General features: G+C 33.9%; 1 protein-coding gene and 1 pseudogene across 2 annotated transcripts; both read right to left on the reverse strand.

Annotated features, from left to right (window-relative positions):
* Positions 1–5,112: 5,112 nt before the first annotated feature.
* Positions 5,113–6,069, reverse strand: LOC306638450 (olfactory receptor 8I2; the record flags this gene model as incomplete). The annotated part of the gene is made up of 1 exon (XM_079101720.1): positions 5,113–6,069. One exon carries the CDS (start codon positions 6,067–6,069, stop codon positions 5,113–5,115), a length of 957 nt encoding a protein of 318 aa, XP_078957846.1.
* A 6,241-nt stretch (positions 6,070–12,310) lies between these two features.
* LOC306638451 (olfactory receptor 5T7-like) lies at positions 12,311–16,633 on the reverse strand (annotated as a pseudogene). The gene is made up of 2 exons: positions 15,727–16,633; positions 12,311–12,663 (listed from the first exon to the last, which is right to left on the reverse strand). The product of its transcript is annotated as an olfactory receptor 5T7-like (transcript).
* Between the last annotated feature and the right edge of the window lie 4,085 nt (positions 16,634–20,718).

Consider the following 20,718-nt stretch of genomic DNA (forward strand, 5'->3'; position numbering starts at 1 on the left):
GAATGAGACCAGATCCTCATCTCTTGTCCTGCACAAAAACCCAACTCAAACTGTATCAATGACCTAGAAATTACACCACAGACTATGCATCTCCTAGAAGAAAATATATGGTCAACACTCCAGCACATAGATCAGGCAATGACTTTCTCAATAGGATCCCTAAAGTTCAGGAAATAATGCCAAGAGTTAATAAATGAGACAAGGTCAAATTGTAGTTCTTCTAACGGCAAAGGAAGAAATTAGGAACGTGAAGAGAGAACCTAAAGAAAGGGAGAACATCTTTGCTAGCTACTTCTCTGAAAGAGGATTAAGATTTAGAATAAAGAACTCAAAAAGCACCAAAACCAATTAATAAATGGGCAAATTAATTCAATAGACTCTTCTTAAAAGAAGAAATACAAATGGTCAACAAATACATGAAAAAATGTTCAACATCAATAGCAATTAAGGAAATGCAAATCAAAACTACACTGAGATTTTATCTCACACCTGTCATAAAACCTGCCATCAGGAATACAAATTGTAATAAATAAAGGAGAAGATGTGGAGAAAGAGAAAAAATTTTACACTGTTGGTGGAATTGTAAATTAGTACAACCACAATGGAAGTCAGTATGGAAGTTCCTCAAAAGATTAAGCATGGAACCACCTTATGACCTAACTATGCCATTCCTTTGCATTCATCCTCAAGAATTAAACTTATCATACTGTAGTGATGTGTTCATACCAGTATTTAAAGAAGCACAATTTACAATAGTCAAACTTTGGAACCAGCCTAAGTATCCATCAACAGATGAATGGATAAAGAAAATGTTGGCATATAGACAGAGTGGACTTTTATTCAGCCATAAAGAAAAATGAAATTTCTGGAAATTGAGACCAACATATTAAGTGAAATACGCCAAACTCACACAGTCAAGGGTCATATGTTTTCTCTCATATGTGGAAGCTAGAGAGAAAAAAGGAAAAGAATTGTGGGTGGTGGTGATCACATGAAAAGCAAAGGGAGATCAGTAGAACAGAGGAAGGGGAACGGGGTGGGAGGAGGGGAGACAGAGAAGTGCTGGGTAGTGATGTTGGCCAAATTATATTGTTATTTTGTGTGCAGGTATGAATATGCAAAAATAAATGTAACCATCATGCACAACTATAAGGCACTAATTAAAAAGTGTGGAGAAAAATAACTTGAGGAATGTGTGCACATACCCCAGAAATTCAAGTGATAGTTTGTGTGGACAAAGAAGAGATTTTCGTATGTGTTACCTCTTTAAAGAACTTTTGGAAGGGCAGTTATATTCATCAGAGTTTTAGCTGATTCTGAGGCTAATTTGTAGATTTCAAAGCCTGCATCGAACTATGTAACAAATAAACAAACTTGTGGTTTAAGACAAATGAGAGGCAAAGTGTGGCTTTCTATATCAATGTCTCCCTCACAGGCACCAGGATTACAAAATCTCCCTGAGCATGGTGTTCTTTTGCAAGATTTTCTTAACACTGAAACTGATTTGAGCTGTTTATGATGGCTGGATGACTCTTATCTTAGTACTTTGTGTAGCAGAAGACTAAATCTGAGCACAGATTTTATATCCCTTTTAATTCAAGCAATGATGTAGTTTAATTTCTAGCTCATCCACACATATATAATATCTACCTTCTCTCCTTTCTCTCTCCCCCTTTCTTCCTCACCACCCATTTTCCCCTGGATTATTCTTATTATTATTTTATTTTTTTCTTTTATCTTTGGGTCACTTGAGAAGAGAAGGATTCTTTATTTTCTGAATTACACAAAATATTAGTATATATTTATGAAATAGAGTTTGGTGTTTTAGTTCACGTGCAAGATAACTAGTGATCAGCTCATGGTCATCAGCATATCTGTCACCTTATAATTTTATAATTTCTCTATTGTGAGTACATTGTTACACTTTTTCTTTTTCACCTTCCTGCCCATTTTTTGAGAAATACTGTTCATTTATTCAAATTTCTAATTCATGGTTATTTGAATGTTATTACTCTATTTCCCCTACTTTCCTATGTTGAATTCAGTATTCTTTCTATAGCATCTAGTAGTAATTGCTTATCTTACTTCTAATCTGTTTAATAATGCTAGAAATTAATAACTGTATATGATCTGAGTGCCACTTTCCTTTTGACTTTTATGTGGTGATCTGGATTACTTTCATTCTAGTATATTATACAGAGAATCTAAAGATGAATTTTCAATTTTTAATTTGACTAAGAATAATGTCAAATTGGGATTTTAAGTTTTTAAAAATTTTAGTTGAAACCCATTTTGGTATTTTTTAAAGATGAATTTAAAATTCTCTTCCACTGCAGCCAGAATATGTGACTCCTTTAAATTAGTGTTTGCAAATTTATTGAAATTTATGGATTACTTGTAACCAACCACCTGTTATAAACAGTACATATATATTGATACGGGTGTGAGACTATATCTGTTATGCTGCTCGTAGATTCTAAAGATTATAAATTCTCAGTAAGAGGAAATGAAAATCACAACTAAGTGATGAAACATATTAGAAGGTTAAATGTGTTATAAATAATATATAAATACTTAACATGTGAAGTAGCCTAGTAGATGGGGGTTTAGGAGTTGGATTGGAAAAGAAATGACAGTGAACGTGCATGTACTTTGGAATAAAGTGTTACACGTGGTAGGAAATCAGGGCAAAGGCCTGTGCAGAAGACAGTTGTGTAGTATGAAGACTAACAAGGAAGACTATGTAGCCAGAGTGTCATTCTTTGGTGTTGATAGAAAGGGCTAATGGAGGAAAGATACGAATTATCTGTGTTGATAGTGGTACATGCTATTAAAAAAGAAAAAAAGAGGAGACAGTACTTGGAGACTTTGAGTTTTTTCTCTTAAAAATAGTTTTCCAGGATGTTTCAGTGGTTCAGATTTTGATTCACAAATCATTTTCAGCTTTTTAGAGAAATCTGTTACAATTAATAAATATAATTTTTTTCACTAAGGTACTTACATTTCATAATAGTAAGAGATTTACAATAGTAAGAGATTTCAATTTTGAAGTACACTTTTATTTTATCTGTTTACTTTAGCTATTTTTGGACAGTCTTGCCCATGTTCTCCCTGCCCCTATATTTTGCGACAAATATCCTGGACAAAATCCTTGTTTATTCTACAAAACTTTCTCCAATTAAGCAGTAATAATCTGAAATTCATTTCCAACACACGTTTAATATTTACATACAGGTGTATAAAGGATTCTGAATCTATATATAAGAATCAAATTTTTGATATTGATTTTATTTTCATTTTCTAGTTTGTTTCTTCCAGAATTCCTGAAATATTTCTCAAAGTAAAGCAATTAAGAACATTTACAAAAGATGATAGAAAAGTTATCTTAAAGTTGGTAAAATAGAACACAAAGTCCAAGAAGATAAGTGGTTATCAAGAACATTACAAAGGTACCCCACACCCAACAAAAGGGACAGACACTAAGGATACATAACAGACTTTAAATGTGGAACATTCTCCCTGCCCAAAGTTATTAAGCAATAAAGATATCTTACAAAGCTCACAACCTATGTTACTGCTGGGGATGGGACTAGTCCCAAAGATTGTAGATCTTAGCTATTTGATAAAGGAGAGACCACATCAGGGAGACCACATCAGGACTTGAAGAGTAAAGCAGAATGACTGAAGAAAAGGTGAGACACCCTCTGGAAAGGGATGCACTATGGAGCATAGAGGGGAGATGCAGAGAAGGGGATTGGAGGAGAGAAAGTGGAGGTGAGCCAGGGGCTTAGGTGAGGATCATACTGAATACAAGTATATATGAAAATTTCAGCATAACTTTGGGCAAATAAAATAGACTGCTATCTCTTTCTATCTCTTTCAAGTAGTTAAAAAAAACAGTAGAATGTTATTGCTCCCTGATGCACACTGACAATAAATTATCAATAATATGAAACAGAACAACAGTTGGATGCATAGTTTATTGATCAAAAATTAGATAAATCAGTTTATTAGATACATAACTTATAGTTTCATTTTCCTGATATTTGCAATTATTCATGGAATAATATGCACTCAATGTAATCCAAATAAATTTACATGCAATTAGAATTAGGGTAATATATTGAGATATAAAAGCCATGAGGTTTCATATACATATGAATAAAGATCACAGTAGCAAAATTAGAAAAGAAGTGAAATGTAATCCATTAAATATCCATTAAATATTTTCAAATGATGGTGATAGAAAATTTTTGTAAGAACAAATAGTAACCAGAAACTGTAATTAGGGAAAAGAGATTTATCTAGGATTTGAAAAGAAAGTGATTTGTGAAGTAGACTCATGCATCCTTAAAATAATGCAGCAGCATGTTTCTAAGTTGTTACCTATAAAAGTTTATGATGCAAAATATTACATTGTAAAGTTTAGTTTGGGAGAGTCATACCTCAGAAAGTTATCATGTAAGAAAATAAACTCATCTGTACATATACATGTACACACACACACACACACACACACACAGATTTTTCTCCCTTTCATACTATATACCACCTGTCATTAAAAATTATGTTTCACAGACAAATGATAAAACATTTTACAGTTATGAGAAAATGACTCCACAATATCAAGACATCCATCTAATTTGTTTCCTGATTTCTGTTATCCACACAGGTGGTTGCTAGAAAATAATTTCGATCTTCATATCACCCTGTGAACAATGTTTTTTTAAAGTTCTGTACTGGTTCATCTTGGGTGCTGGGTGATGAGATGCTATTTTGGATTCCTAGTAAAACTCATGCATATATCTGTTATTTTCTATTCTTACTAATATTCAAGGACACAGAATGTTAAACTATTTTAAGTGTCAAATTAGCTCTTTTTACAACATCTTTCAATGATATGACATGCTCACATATGCACATTCTTAGTTCCTTGTAAAATGAATTTGCTGAGAAAACTTCCCACTGTAGAGACTCAGAGGGAAGGAACAAATTTGTAGGAACAAATTAAATAATTCACATCGCACATTTCAAGGCTCTACATTCTCATTTAGTTCGTGTCACATGGTTTGAGATCTTTCCTAAACAGTGGAGTAATCAATGGCTTACAGTTTAAAGTGTAACGCGTAAGATCTGCTGTGGGAAAAGTCTTCCATGCATGACTCGCAGAAAAGCATTTTTCACATCTTTGTTCCTCAGACTGTAGATCAAAGGATTCAGCATTGGAATGACAATGGTATAGAACACAGATGCCACTTGTGCCTGGGTCAGGGATGATGTATTGTCAGGCTGCAAGTATGTGAAAATCAGGGACCCATAGAAGATGGTTACCCCCGTGAGGTGGGAGGCACAGGTGGAGAAGGCCTTCCACCTGCCTGCTGCAGACTGGATCCTCAGGATGGCTGAGATGATGCTGACGTAAGTCACTGTGATGAGGAGGAGTGAACTAAGAAGAGTGAATGCTGCTAAAATAAAGATCACCAATTCTGTGCCAAATGCCTCTCTACAGGACAGAGCCAAAAGAGCTGTGGTGTCACAGAAAAAGTGATTGATGCTGGAATCACAGAAGTCCAAACTGCTTATCATGCAGACGGAGATCAGCGAGTCTGTGAAACCCATGGCATAGGGCACTGCTCCTAACCAGGCGCACACTTTCTGGGACATGATTGCCCCATACAATAAAGGATTGCAGATCGCTACATAACGATCATAGGCCATTGATCCCAGAAGAAAACATTCACTGCACACCAAACCAACAAAAAAGTACATTTGAACAAAGCAGCCCACAAAGGAGATGGATTTCTGTTTGGATTGGAAATTTACCAGCGCCTTGGGTGTCACAGTAGAGGAATAAAATATGTCAATGAGAGCTAAATTGCTAAGGAAGAAGTACATAGGTGTGTGCAGCCCAGAGTCGGTTCTGATTAGCAGGATGAGTCCCAGGTTCCCCAAAACAGTGAAAATATAAATGAAGAGAAATACTAAGAAAAGGCTGACCTGTAATTCAGGGTGATTTGCAAATCCAGAGAGGACAAAGAGAGTCACCTTAGTGAAATTGTTCCCAGCCATTATAACTCAGGGCTTTGACTTTACCTGATAAAGTAGCGGAGGAGAGTGAGAAGATGGACTCAAGTGAAAAGGCCCAGGATCAGAGTAGACAGCCTCTAGCTGAGAACCTGACGGGGGAACATGAACATTCAGTGACTTCAAGGTATCTGTGACTTGTACATGAGTTTTATTTTCACAGAACTAGCAGACACTAGCAAAAAAAAATCAAACATCATTACATAGACTTGGTAGCACTGTTAAAAATAACCCTCTAATGATGTAAAGAGATTTCTTTATAGATATACCACCTTCTCCCCAAGACTACCATTAGGTCCAACGTTATATACTTAGTAATTTATTTACTGGAGTTAGTTACATTATTTTCTCTGAAAATTAAAACACATGTAGGGAAAGAAGCTATAATTTATGACTTTAGTGACATTTTTTAAGTTGAAGTCTTATTTCTTAGCTTCTAATGGTTTACACCATTATTTTAAGATCTTAATAAAATCTCACATGGACACATCTAATATTCTTTTTGGCCCAATAAGCTTGGGTAGGTTTTATTGTGAAAGGAAAATTATAAAACTCCTTTACTATTACATAGCAATGCAAACATTCTTTATGCTATCTTTACCAGTTGTCACTGTTGCTGAATTAAGTCCACTTGAGGACTTTAATTGATAAAATAGTTCAAATTGTTTCATGTGTATAATTAGAAAGCAGGCTTGTTTTCAAGATAAAGCATATATAACCTCAGGTAATGACAAATTCATTGTGGCATAGTAGTTTCCACATCAGTGATAAGAAGGCTACGAATATTTAAAACCAAGGGTTTAACTATAAGGTGCTCTCACAGAAAGTAGAAAAATACTTTTCTAATTAAATTGATCTCAACATATGATAAATAAAGGAAACTGAAACTGACGTGAAAAGTTACACCAAGTTTGTTTCCTACATTTAGCACAGTAACCCAAAGAGACTTGAGCTGTGTTATGCATCTTTAATTATTCAGTGTGCCGTAGGCTCACAAGTGGTCCTATATATTCATTCAACAAGTTTTTCCTCAGTGCAGGCAGGTTGTCTTGCTTATTACTAAAACCATTTTCCATAAGATCTACTTGATACTTTAAACATATAAAGAAACTCTCAGTATGAGTAACCTATACATAATACATAAACGTACATAAACAGGAGTTATGGAAAGAAGATGCTTAACTTAGACTTACCCAGGATTCAGTCACCTAAGGAAGAACCCTTGTCTTATAGCTATCTTCCACCTATTTTTACATTTTTTATCTTTCCCTCATCCACCACACTGAGTTCCATGAATAGTAAATACAGGGACTTGGATCTACTCTTACTGGTGCTGCTGCTTCTACTATTATTTAGAAGAGAACTATATCTCCACTATCATGAACCTTTATCAATATCATAGTATTGGTAAAACTATTAGCGGGTTTGATGTTAGTACTGGATTCTGTATGTTACCATCCATTGATATATTAGAAGGAAAAGACAAATTAATCAAGATAATTATTTTCATGGCCTTCTTAGGAATTAAAACTTCTTTTTAGTTTAAACCCTTATTCATAGTCAGGACTAGTTCTTTTATTTGTTTTTTCTTGGTATATTTCTAAGAAAGTCCTACAACAAAGGATTTTCCTTTGCAATCTAGTGTGTTAGACTTCTTCTCTAGCAGAAATGCCACCTTCTCAAAGTCTTACACTCACCTCATAAAGAATTTCATCAATTATCGTCTTTGGTCTCTTGTGGTCTGTATTTTAATTGTACCCTGAGGTCAAACCTAATTTTCCTGGAAAAGAACACAAAGGGAAACATTCAGAGCTGCATGTTCCCCACCTTATTTCATTTATATGGCCATGGACATACTGAAAAATTTAATTGATCAAGTTTTGAAAATGTTTACTTTGATCTTATCAGTAAATATGAATGTGAAACATTTCCAAAAACATTACATCCTTATGATAATCTGTAAGACATATGGTGCTAGAGAATCTCAGATTAACTCTTCCTCTACCTAGTCTTCCCAGGTACCCTCACTGCCAGAAGCCAGTTTTTCTGCTCACTGATTTAGTGTTCTTAATGTATGCTGAAATTAGGAGAGTATCCATGCTAACAGTGTACAGATTTAACACAGGCATTCAGTGATTTGTAATTGACAGACACAATGGTAGATCCAAAAAAGCATTTGGTTGACTATAGAGTGTGAGCTCAGAAAACAAGCAAGAAGCCTAAAGGAAACATAAAGATTGTGATCTCAGTTTGATGTTCAGATGATAGATCAATACTCCTCAAACTGAATTTGTATTATTATACAGTATTTGTTTGCTTATTTTAAGGAAGCTTCTTGAACCACACGATTATAAAGAGTTGGTTTCTTAGATCTAACTTTGGCCCATTACAAGTGAAATTTTCAAAATGGCCCAGACCATGGACTACACTTTCACAACCATTAATTTAGAAGGTTCCTACGAGACTTGTCTAAATAATTTCTTCTAGTGTGATTTTGATCTTATCTTTTTGATTTTTAAAAGGATTCAGTATTGCAATAATGCAACATGCCAATTCTCCATGTAGACTTCCATTCTTAGGGAAAATATTCTCTAATTGTATCTGTCAAATTGGAGATATTAAAAAAATAGAAACTCTTAAAGACATGCCATGTCACTTCCTGATAACCAACATAATCATATATTAGGAGAAAAGAAAGGGTACAATATATATATTCTCCTAAAGCATGCATCTGGAGAAAACAAAATTTTGAAAGTATTGTGCTATACACTTGAAATCTCAAATTTCATTCCATTCTCTTATGTATCTATTCAATATACATTGATTTAAGAAGTGTTCGAGGACAACCACTTATCTTCATGTGACCTACAAAGATGAAAAATGAGACTGCACCTGTTTTCGCTTTAGACTTAATTGCTTCTTTCAATTTTCAAAATTTGTCTAAGTTATTAACTAAGAGGACCTTTGGTGAACTAATAAGTGGTCACCAACCTGCAACTGCTATAGGGATACCAATGTCCATACTACAGAATGAATGGATGTAATATGACCTTGGGCTCAATTGAATCTATCTCTACCTATAGGTCCCTCTTGAATGCCATAATTTAAGTATTGCTAATTTTTATTTAAATATCTTGGGCTCATAAAGTTTGTACATATGCTTCACCATCTACACTAAAGTAAATACCTTAAATAACAAAATTACAACAGTAAAAAAATTAGTTTTAAGAAATTTACCATTATAAAATTATATAATTAGAGACCATTCATTTTCACCAGTTTTTCCATGAAAGTCTTCTTTTTCCTCTCCCCGTATCTAACACTTTGTACTGTGTTACAATTAAGGTTATCTCTCTTAAGTCACCTGCACTGTGGTTGGGATATATTTTTCCCCCTTTACATTTACAACTATGATACATTTCAGGGGCACTGGGCAAGTGCTTTACAGAATGTTTCTCAACTGATGTTTGCCTGATAATTTCTAATAATTGAATCAAGGTCATTTAAACTTTGTAAGAAATTATGCAGATGGATTTTTCATCTTATGACAGGGTATGTGATGTTGATAAGTGATATTTATTGGTGATATTAAACTTGACTACCACACTTCTTCTTGACTGCCACACTTCTTTGTAAAGTTACGATTACTTTCCTTGTAATGGAAAAAAAAAATTCAGGGAGAGATAATTTAGACTCTGTAAATATGCCACTATGACTTTTTTTTTCCATTTTCATGTCTGTTACCTGTAGCAATTTTATGGCATTTCAGTAGATTGTTCCTATTTCCTTATTCTGTTAACACACATTAATTGAAATAATCGTGTGAAGAAGGGTTGATATTTCCTGCCTATATACTTGTTTATTCAGTTTTTAGTTTATAACAATGTGAAAACTGTTAATGATTTTATTTGGGGTTATTATCTAATGCTATGATCATTTATTTTCTTTCTCAAATTATTCCAGCTTTGTTAATAGCACCATCAAATTGTGTCCTGTGTGCTTTGCTTTCTGGACATGTCTCTGTCATTTAAAAATTACTTTATTTTTCCACTTGATGCTCTCTGGTGTCTTGTATTTTCCTCACTCACCTCAGCTCAAGAATCAAGAACTTCTCCATGGGTCTTTGCTATCATTTGTGAACAAGAATATTTAGAAAAAAGACTTTGGGTAACATTATACTATCACACCATGTATATTTATAATCTTCTTTTTAAAGTATATCATGCTATCTTCTAATTTTTTAATTCCCAAGATTGTATAATTATGATTTTTCAAATGAAGATTATGGTATTATGGGACAGTTTATCCTTGGGGATAAACAGAATTATGGATAATTCTGAATTTGTTTCCAGGAATATCAAGTAATACCTTTATGAAGATTTCTGAACTTCTCTGATTGAGTGTCCTTGGCTGCAAATTACAATAATATACCAGGACCTGCCTCATGTATTTGTAAAAATTGAATTGTATATGCAAAACCTCAGCATGATGTTGAAAACATAATAGGTATTAAATTAATATCTGATTTGTATCTTTAATATTCATGACTTTAGAGTAATCTATTATATTCAAACAGTGACATTTGTTGAATTGTTTCCTCCACTGTTGTGTAATTATATGAATAACTCTGTTAAAATGTTTTAGAAAATGCAAAATAAAAAATGATTTATTTTCTTAAATAAATAACTAGAAATACAATTCTAGGATACAAACTATGACTTTCTACTACCTGTTAGGTTGAGGCAAGCTAGATTGGCTGGGCAATTGTTTATTTTCTTGAGCATTACCACTGACCATTTGTTTTATCATAACTCAATTGCATCAAGTCTCACATGTAATAGAGCTTTATGAGTCAAAGATTATTGTACTAGATATTTACTTTTATCATGCATGAATAATACTTCCACATGTTTATTATTGAATATTGATATGACTGTTTCTAAATATTATTGAAAGCTTTGTTTCAAAAACAAAAAAGGAAAAAAAAAAAAAGAGATAGCCTGATGATTATTAGAAAAGAGGAACCTCATCTGAAGGCCATCTGGGAGATAAATCCTAACCCTATAAATCTCTGGAGAAGGTAAGTGAGATGAATCTAGGCTGATGTTCCAGATATCTGGCTTGTGTTGACTGAATATATGGAAAGGTTTTACCCAGAAAAAATTATAATAATATAAGTTCAAGGAGAGTAATGACATCAGTTTCAGAATATTGAGTTTGAGAAACTTGAAAGACAATGAGAAATGAAACCATTTTGGGGTTAGAGATAGAATGTGTCTCAGAGATTCTTAGCTGTCTTGATTAGTCAGTAACAGATTAATGTTTTGTTGTGCCCAGTGGCTCGAGACCCCACAAAGACCACCAGAGACCCCGATAAATGCAAGCAACAAAGAGTCATTTATTAGGAAGCTTGAGCTTGGTCCTCCGCGCACTCGGTAACGGGTGACGCTAAGAGGCCCCGAGCCCTTGTTTAGCAGGGTTTTTATAATGAAAGGCAAGCAGTTTACAGTGTTATTTTTAATTGGTTAACATATAAAATTGTATACAAAGCATGTTATTTTAAGTTCTGGGTCTTCCTGACCTCCGAGAGGAGGGTTATCATTATCTTTAAATTTGCTTTTGGGTCAGCCACATGGCCTTTACAGATAATATAAGAGACGAAAATTCTTTGCAGCTTTTACGAGGGGCAGTTTGGGAAGAGCCTCGTATTTGTATTTACACAGGTGCGGGCTCTTTCTATCTTTACATTTTCACAGTGCATTAAATTAAAAAAGACCTGTGCTGAAATTCAGAATGTTTAATCAGTAATGAGGCCTAGTGCACATATGTACATTCTCTCTCATACAGTTCTCCTTGGCCTTCTTCGGTGTCTTAGACTAGGCTCACTTCCCATACCAAACTCTACAGATGCTCAAGTCCTTCAGGGAAAGTGTGTAGTATTTGCATATAACTTATGTGTATCCTCTCATACACTTAAAATCATTGCTTAAATTATAACTCATAATTACTTGTAATACCTAATGCTAGGCAAACGGTATGTTAAGAGTTGCTATACTGTGTTTGTATTTGTATTTTTTACTTGTTTTTTTAACTTTTCCTTCCTAAATGTTCAATGAGTAGAGTGATGCAGCATGTCTGCAGCCAGGTGTCACTGAAACTTGCTGGTTGCTCTGGGCTGAATGAACGTGATGGCTGCTGCAGTCAGCCTGCTGATGACAGTGGAGATCTAGGTCTCCAGATCAGCCTGAAGTTGGGGACTAGGCAGACCACCTGGCACCAGGGTAGTTCTGGAGTCTAAGTCTGTGGTCTTGTACTGGAATACAGGACCGTGGGTCTGCTCAATGCTGAGTTTTACTGGGATGGACCAGTGTTGGTGTAACAGGTGAGGACCTGTGTTCACATCCCAATGCCCAAAGTTAACAGACCTTTCTGTGTTGCCAGTGGCTGAGGGAGCTGGGAATGTGGGTAATGCAAAGTTGTCCAGCCTCTCCTCTGCAGTGCATCTTTCGTTACTACTGGGCAGCACCCTGGTGCTGCCATCTGCAGCTTGGTTTCCTGTCTCTTCTGAAGGTAATTTTTCTGCATTGACAGTAGTTAAATTGATGCTTCCAATGGGAGGGATGCTACTCCACTCTTCTTAGTGCTGTTCCTTAAAGGTCAAAAATACTACAATGTGTATAGAGAAGTTAAACAGAAGACTGGATAAAAATATACTTTAGACACCCATCTGCAAACAGAAAGCACTGATTGTGATTTTAATATCAGATACAGAATGTAGGAAGGAGAATCAAACTAAACAAAAAAGAGGACTTTGTGATAATTAAATTTAATTCACATGGATGACTTAGAAGAAGAAATACATGAGAGGACGTGAACCTTGGGAAAACCTAATACATCTCGAAGAAAATTTTCAGTTGACAACATATTGAAGACATAGACAACAATCTACACAGTAAAAAGTTATTTGTAGATACATTTATATCAAGCACCAAATAAGAGAGGACTATCTTCTGATTCCATGAAATAATCATGGAAAATTGTCATACATTAGCTGCAAAGGAGATCCAATATAGAAAATAATATGAACTGAATTCTGTTTAGAAAAAACAAAAGAAAATAAAATTAAAAACAGAACCTCTTGGGCTGGAGTTGTGGCTCAGTGGAAGAGCACTTGCCTAGCATGTGTGAGGCCCTGGGTTTGATACCCTACACCACATTAAAAGACTAAATAAATAAAATAAAGGTATTGTGTCCATCTACAACTAAAAAAATTAAATAAATAAAAAACAGAACTTCTGGAATCATCCCCATTAGGCACTTAAGAATAAACTGCATAACCATTCTGAAGCGAAAAGAAATAAGAAAGAAATAAAAATATTAATATTTAGAATAAGACTTATTAAAATATGTGGAATGCCAAAACACATCATTCATTATATATGCATACACACACACACACATTTCAGAAATCTAGGAAAGAATGGCAAAATTTGACTAACAAGAAAGAAGAAAAACTAAAAGAGAAAAGAGTAACAAGGAAATCTGTAAATAATTAATATTTAAATTAAATTATTTATTTTTTCTAATTGAAATAAACTGTATTTGATAGTTTCCTAACTAAAGTATTCACTTATTAAGATGTATTTATTGAGCAAGATTATGTATCATTGGCTTAGGCTTTGTAAAATAGTCAGTGGAAGAAATATTTATCTAAATAGATGTTATATAAAATAGTGAAGACAGCAAAAAACACATTTAAGAAAAAGGAAGATGAAAGAATACAATGGAAGTAAATTTCAATGATTGTATGTTTTCAATGAGACCTTAATTAATAAGGAAAACCTAGGGGTGTAACTAAGTGAACAATAGAGAAAACTCTTCCAAACAGGAGAGACAAAGACAAAAAAGTTATAATATTTTGTGCTAAGAGATGTTAGGTATTCGTATTTTTGAGGTGTTGTTTAAACTTAGTCCCAATTTATGGACATGGAATTTAATTGCATGCTGTAATCTGACCACAATGTACTGTTGAAATTAAAACATGTTGGCAATGATTGAGAAAAAGACTTAGCTCTCTTTTTTATTGATGCATCATAATTATGCATAATAATAGGATTCATTATACCATATTCATGCATTAACATAATTTACTCAATCTCATTCCCTGGTACTTTCCCTTCCCCCTCCTTCCTCCTCTTGATCCGCGTGCTCTACCCTACTGATCTCCCAACATTGCTATTGTCTTAGTTAGTGCATTATGATCATATAGAAGTAATAATAATAATGAACGTAAGAATGTATATGAAGGAAGATAGGAACTGAACGTGAGGAAGAGAAGAATGGAGCAGGGAGAAAGGACACAGCCCCTTAAATTACTTTTAGAGGAGATGCGTCAGTGCAATGAAAATGAGATCTGCTAAATGTAAGCACAATACAGACCTTTTCCTGTCCTTTTGTTTTTGGGCCTGGGCAATGGGGAATGGTAGCATTCATGAGAACATCACTGAGTAGTAGGGACAAATGGACCCTAGTTCAATAGCAAGGAAAAAGGCAGAGTAGGCTCTGATCTGCTGAAAATCATAATGGTGAATGGAGGCTCAGTCTATAAGAACCAAATTTCCAATCAACTGTACCTTTCTCTCTGAATGATACTTCCCTTTCATTATTCTTGAGTTTAAGTATAACCCTGATAAATGCTAACATCAACTGTCTTCTGTGAGAATTTAAGAAATGGCATTTGTACCCATGCTTTGACCATAGCAGTGAAAGGAAGAAATGCATTCTCACAAATCAGTTCCATGAGGACACCCAGGAATCTGAGCAGGTTATCTGTAGTGTCTGAACCACAGACTGCAATTAGCTTGCTGCATAGACATGAACCTGGAGTACAATACTCTGAACAGGTGTCAGATACCATTGAATAGACAGGTGGGTAGGATTACATGGTCTTTGTGATCTGTAGTTCTCTAATTGAATGCATATTTGATAAAGTATTCAGATATAATATATAAAGTTATATATAATTGCAATGATGACAACCCATACAATTTGAGTTCTATGGAGGTGAAGGATAACCCTGTATGGTTTAAGAGGACTCCTGTGTGGGCCTTAATTCAATTTGTCCAACGTCCTTACAAAAAAGTGGAGATTAAGACACAGATGTATATACAGAGGAAAGATCATAAGAAAAATGGGGAAAGATGGGTATCTATAAATCATGGAGGAGTCCTCAGACTGTATCAACCTGCCAACACACTGGTGTTAGACATGTAGCCTATGGAACCGAATTCAAATGAACTTCTTGTTGAAGCAACCTGGCCTAGGATGTTCTGTGAAGGTGGCCATAGGAAACAATAACTATCAACTTACATGTACGTATATGTGTACACGGGTATGTGTGTGTGTGAACTTAAAAAGAAACAAATAGACAATACTTTCTTACATGCGTAAAATCTGCGTAGATTCCAGAGTGACTATTATCTTTATTTCAGAATGTTCAAAGAAAAAAACAAAAGAAAAACAGCACTAAAATAAAATACTACCTTTGTTTCTCAGAACAGGCAATAAGGGCATCTTGTAATTTATTCTTCATTTTGTCACTTCAAACTTTATTTGAAAAATCCAGTTTATCCATACACTAACTTTTCCCAAACATTCTATTAATTGCTTCCTTAACATCTTTGTTCTCAAGCTGTAGATGATAGGATTCAGCATGGGAATCACAATGGTGTAAAATATCGACACAATCATGTCATGCTCCAAAGCATAGCTGGAACTTGGTCTCATATACATGAAGAGGATGGTCCCATGGTAAATGGACACTCCAGTCAGGTGGGAGCCACAGATAGAGAACACTTTCCTCCTCCCTTCAGCAGAATGCATCTTCAGAATGGCCAACAGGATGAAGCCATAGGAGATCAGGACAATCAGAATGGTGTCTATCTCAATGGAGCTCACAAAGAGGAAGAGCAGAAGCTTGTTTATGTGAGTGTCAGAACAAAAAATGGCCAGTAGAGGAGGAATATCACAGAATATATGTCTAATTTCATTGGACCACAGAAGGACAAGCTAAAAGTGCCACTGTGTGAATACTAGCATGTAACATTCCTCCAATGTAGGGAGCGATGATGAGTGGCACATAGACCCTGGGTGACATGCTCACTGAATAGAGAAGTGGGTTGTAGATGGCCACATAGCGATCATAAGCCATGGCTGCCAAGAGAAAGCACTCTGTGGTTCCAAAGTAACAGCAAGAAACATTTGTGCTGCACATCCAAGGAATGAAATGACTTTTGTTTTGAAAGAAAATCTATTACATTTTGGAGTAATAACAGTAGAAAAGCAGGCATCCAAAACAATAAAGCACTCAGAAAATAGTACATTGGTTGCAGAGCCTGGAATCCCCAGAGACCAATATAATCAATCCTAAATTACCTATGAGAGTGAAAAGGTAAACTGGTAGAAACAAGAAGAAGAGAACCATCTGCAGTTCTTTGCAGTCTGTGAAGCCCTTGAGTACAAACACGGTAACTTCAGTGACGTTATTCATGCTGAAATCTCATAGCACAAGCTGAAGATATTCAGATCGTCATTCATGCTGCTATGAAAATAATGAACAACATTATATATCAAGGGAAAATACACTACATTGTTATATCATTTTCTTGTCAGTATATAATTGGGTGAGCAGAAGTTCAGGAGAAAATGACAAGATGGTAGGTCAGTGTTCACATCATAGGAAAAAAAGAGGTCAGAATTCTAGACCTTTCAGTACCTGTGTAAAATGATTTGCTATAATCTATGCTCTTTCAGAATTAAGCATTATAAATTCTATAACAGAGAATAAATAACAAAAGGCATTAATAAATTTTATTTAAAGTAAGTATCTACATATAAAATGCTGATTTATGTTGATCTTATGGAGTAGCAACCTCCTGTGTTCTAATATTTTAGGAGCTAATTTTATAAACAAACAACTATCCCTCCACTAGGCCTCTTTGTGATGATTCTTGGTAGAATTAATATTTCAGGAGGAGGAGAGATCATGAAAATTTATGAAAGCACACATTTTATTCAAATTTATTAAACAACTTGGTATTGAAATGTCTTATTTTAGCAAAATTGTTGGTTATTTCATTTCTTTTGGAAATCCAAATTACTTACATGCTCTATTTTTGCACTCCTTCAAAACTCAGGTGAAAATCAGTAGAATCATTCTGAAAAAATATGAAACATGATTTTTTTCCAAATGGAAATAGCTAATTTATTTATGATTATAAAAGTAATACATGTAACTTCAAATTCTAGTGTTATTTAAAATTAAGGCAGACAAATTCTCTTGCTCTTATTCCATTCTCATTGATGACCACTCCACAGCATCTGACATTATTGGCCTCTTATTTTTTTTTGAGTTTTTTTTTTTATTTTTTTTTTTTTTTATTTTTGCAGTCCACATTTTGCATTTTGATTCATTGTACACAAATGGGGTACATCTTTTCATTTCTATGGTTGTACACAATGTAGATTCATACCATTCGTGCAATCATACATGTATATAGGGTAATGATGTTTGTCTCATTCCACCATTTTTCATACCCACTCCCTGCTTTCATTTCCCTCTATATAATTAATTTCCTCCATCTTCTCTCACCCCCTATCTCCCCATCCCCATTTTATATCATCATCCACTTAGGGAAAACATTTGTTCGGCCTTTGGTATTTTGGGACTGGCTTATTTCACTTAGCATGATATTCTCTAATTCCATCCATTTTTTAAAACTTTTATATTTTTAGGTATTGCTTGTAGATTCATTCCATGAAATAGTAGCAATGTAACTATTCACTAAGACTCAATTAAAATATTTCACAAATAACAAAAATAATATTTGAATTTAAGTTAACAAATAATTTGTATAGCAAAATATAAACTTAAAACTAAGAGCAAATGTTTAAATAAAAAGAAGAATTAGAATAAATCTGTCTTCATTAGTCTTATTGTTAAACAATGTGTCAAAGAGTTATCTATATGTAAATTCAGTTTCTATTAGACCATAAGACTGCACTACTTTCAGGATCAATTTTATTCTAGTTTGCACTGATTCATTGTATTTACTTTGTTAATTTTTATGTACCCCAAAACAATAGGAAATTTGAGTCAGTCTTGAGTGCACATGATCTGCTGCAAATGATAATCTATTAGCTACTTAGAGTCATGAATATAAGTCAAGTTCCAGTTTCAATAGATTGGTGTCAATTCTATCAGTAAGAGAAGAGATATTTTGGATTAAAATAGTAATAGATTAGATTAGTGATGGACTAGAATGACAGAATGAGAGGAAGCAACATTTTCAACAATCTTCTGGATTGGTTGCCAGGATTATGAAGAATTGTCAATATTAGGATAATATTTTTTCAAAGAATTGTTAGAAACAATAAAGGCAAAGAAGTGAAAAACGCTCTGAGTAAGATGGATGCCTTCCTCTCTACCCCTTCCCTCAGCCACTCCCTTTGTCCTTTCCGGTCTTCTTCATTCTTTTTTATGATTTTTAATTATGACTTTGTGGAAAATCATTCTCTTTCCCAAGGCAGGACGTTATACTACATTTCCAGTAGCACAATAACTTTGGAACATACAGTATATTCACAGGGTGCTTTCCTAAAGGAGATGTGTAAATGTAATGCTCACGTTTCAGCAGCACACTTAGAAAGTCTCTCTTTTCATGAGTCTTCAAACAATATCCCAGTGTTTTCTTTCTCACATCTGGAGAACTTTCTCCTCCTGAGGGTCCCTCAAATGTCAAAGCTGCCAAGGTCATTGATGTTTTTCATAGTGCATACCCACACTTTACAAGTGAAAAATGAGTTTATCACTCATCATCTAAGAGATCCTCAAACACAAGTCAACTCACAAAGATTGATTAGTCTGCGGATTTATAACCTTAAAGGTCTGCATGATAAGATCCCACAAATAGAGTAAAAGAATAAGTCACAGACTGGAGAAATAGGTAAACTTGTGCTTTTAATGATGTAGTGAAATTCCATAAAAAATGGACACAAATATACATACAGACACAATAAAGATACCTCTATGAACAACATATATGTATTTAACAATGGTCCGAAAAATGAAAATGTAAATTTTATAAAACTGTGCACAACACTTGAAAATAACAAAAATTTAAGTCTTTACCAAATGATGATTAAGCAATGAAGTAAATAAACATTCTTATGCTCCTGGTAGGAGTGTTACAGTTACAGTCATTAGAGAAAAAAAATTAAGTGTCTAATAAATAAATATTTCTACAATATTAGGGAACAACATATACTCAAATGGATTAACCAGGAAAAAAAAATCAAAGGCAAACTTTGAATAAAGAGAAATTTACAGAAAATGATGGTACTGTATCACATTAATAAATTTAGAATTTCCAAAAAATATGGTTCATTTTGTTGGTAAGTTTTCTTTTGCTAATCAAAAACAAGCCAATTAAAAAAGCCAATTAAAATCTAATATGAATATCATAAATCAACTGTGTAAATATTAAGTCTGTATAACTCAATTAACATGTGTTTATATATGTGTGTGTGTATGTGTATATATTGATATATAATTTATGTATTTAATAGCATGACAAAATTCATTTTATAAAAAATTGGAAAAACTTACACAGTGGTTCTTAGTGATTGCTTATAAATACTGTAGAGGGAATAAGAATAGAGAGGTTGGAATAATATGAAGTTAATTTGTATGCTATAATGTATCATTTAAGTATAATACATTCCTAGTTTAATGAGGGTGATGGAAATTTGTCGTCTCTATTGTCATTTTCTGCATACAGTCATTGTGTTTGTATTTGTGTAGTGATCAGATGACTCCCCTTCTCTTAGAGTTTTGACTGCTTGACCAAAGAAAGTACATGCAAGTGAGGTACAGGAAAAAAAAAAATTAAATACAACTTTGTTCAATAGTATGAAATGTGCCCATTTTAAATGTGATTAGGATTCACAAGAGAAAGGTCAAGCCTCATATAATTCCTGCTATCAGTTAGATAATGTACTGAGGTCATGGTAAGTAACACAGGATTTGGAATATGAAAATAAATGTTCATTGCTCGATGTCATGGTTAAAAACCGTATGTGATAGGATTTCTCCCCAGTGATTTTTTTCCTCTTTTAAAATATCAATATACTTGATTGAACAAGCAGAGTAATGATACACAGCAGGTAGACTGATTCAACGCACCAAAAAAAAGGACAATGACAGAAAGCAAAGTTTTTAGTGTGGCCAGTTTTGGTTATACATTTAAGACGACTACATAGTAGAAACATTTTATTATCAGACATTTTGTTCTACTTAACAAAATTGGGTCACTAAATTAGGATTATAACTAAATATTGAAAATATGTATGTTATCAGAAACCCTGAGTTTGATATTTCTCTTTAACTATAGGTTTATTTGTTGTTTCATACACACTCAAACATTATTCTATCCGGATTAATCCAATAAATACTGGATTCCATATTTGATTATGACTTTTTCTGAAGAATTTAATAAAATATGGTCAACTTTTAAATTAATATAAATCCATATCTAGAAGTACAATTTGAATACATGGCAAAAAACTCCAAATATC

This window comes from Sciurus vulgaris (assembly GCF_902686455.1).
Source record: "Sciurus vulgaris genome assembly, chromosome: 11".
In the NCBI taxonomy this organism is placed as follows: Eukaryota; Metazoa; Chordata; class Mammalia; order Rodentia; family Sciuridae; genus Sciurus; species Sciurus vulgaris.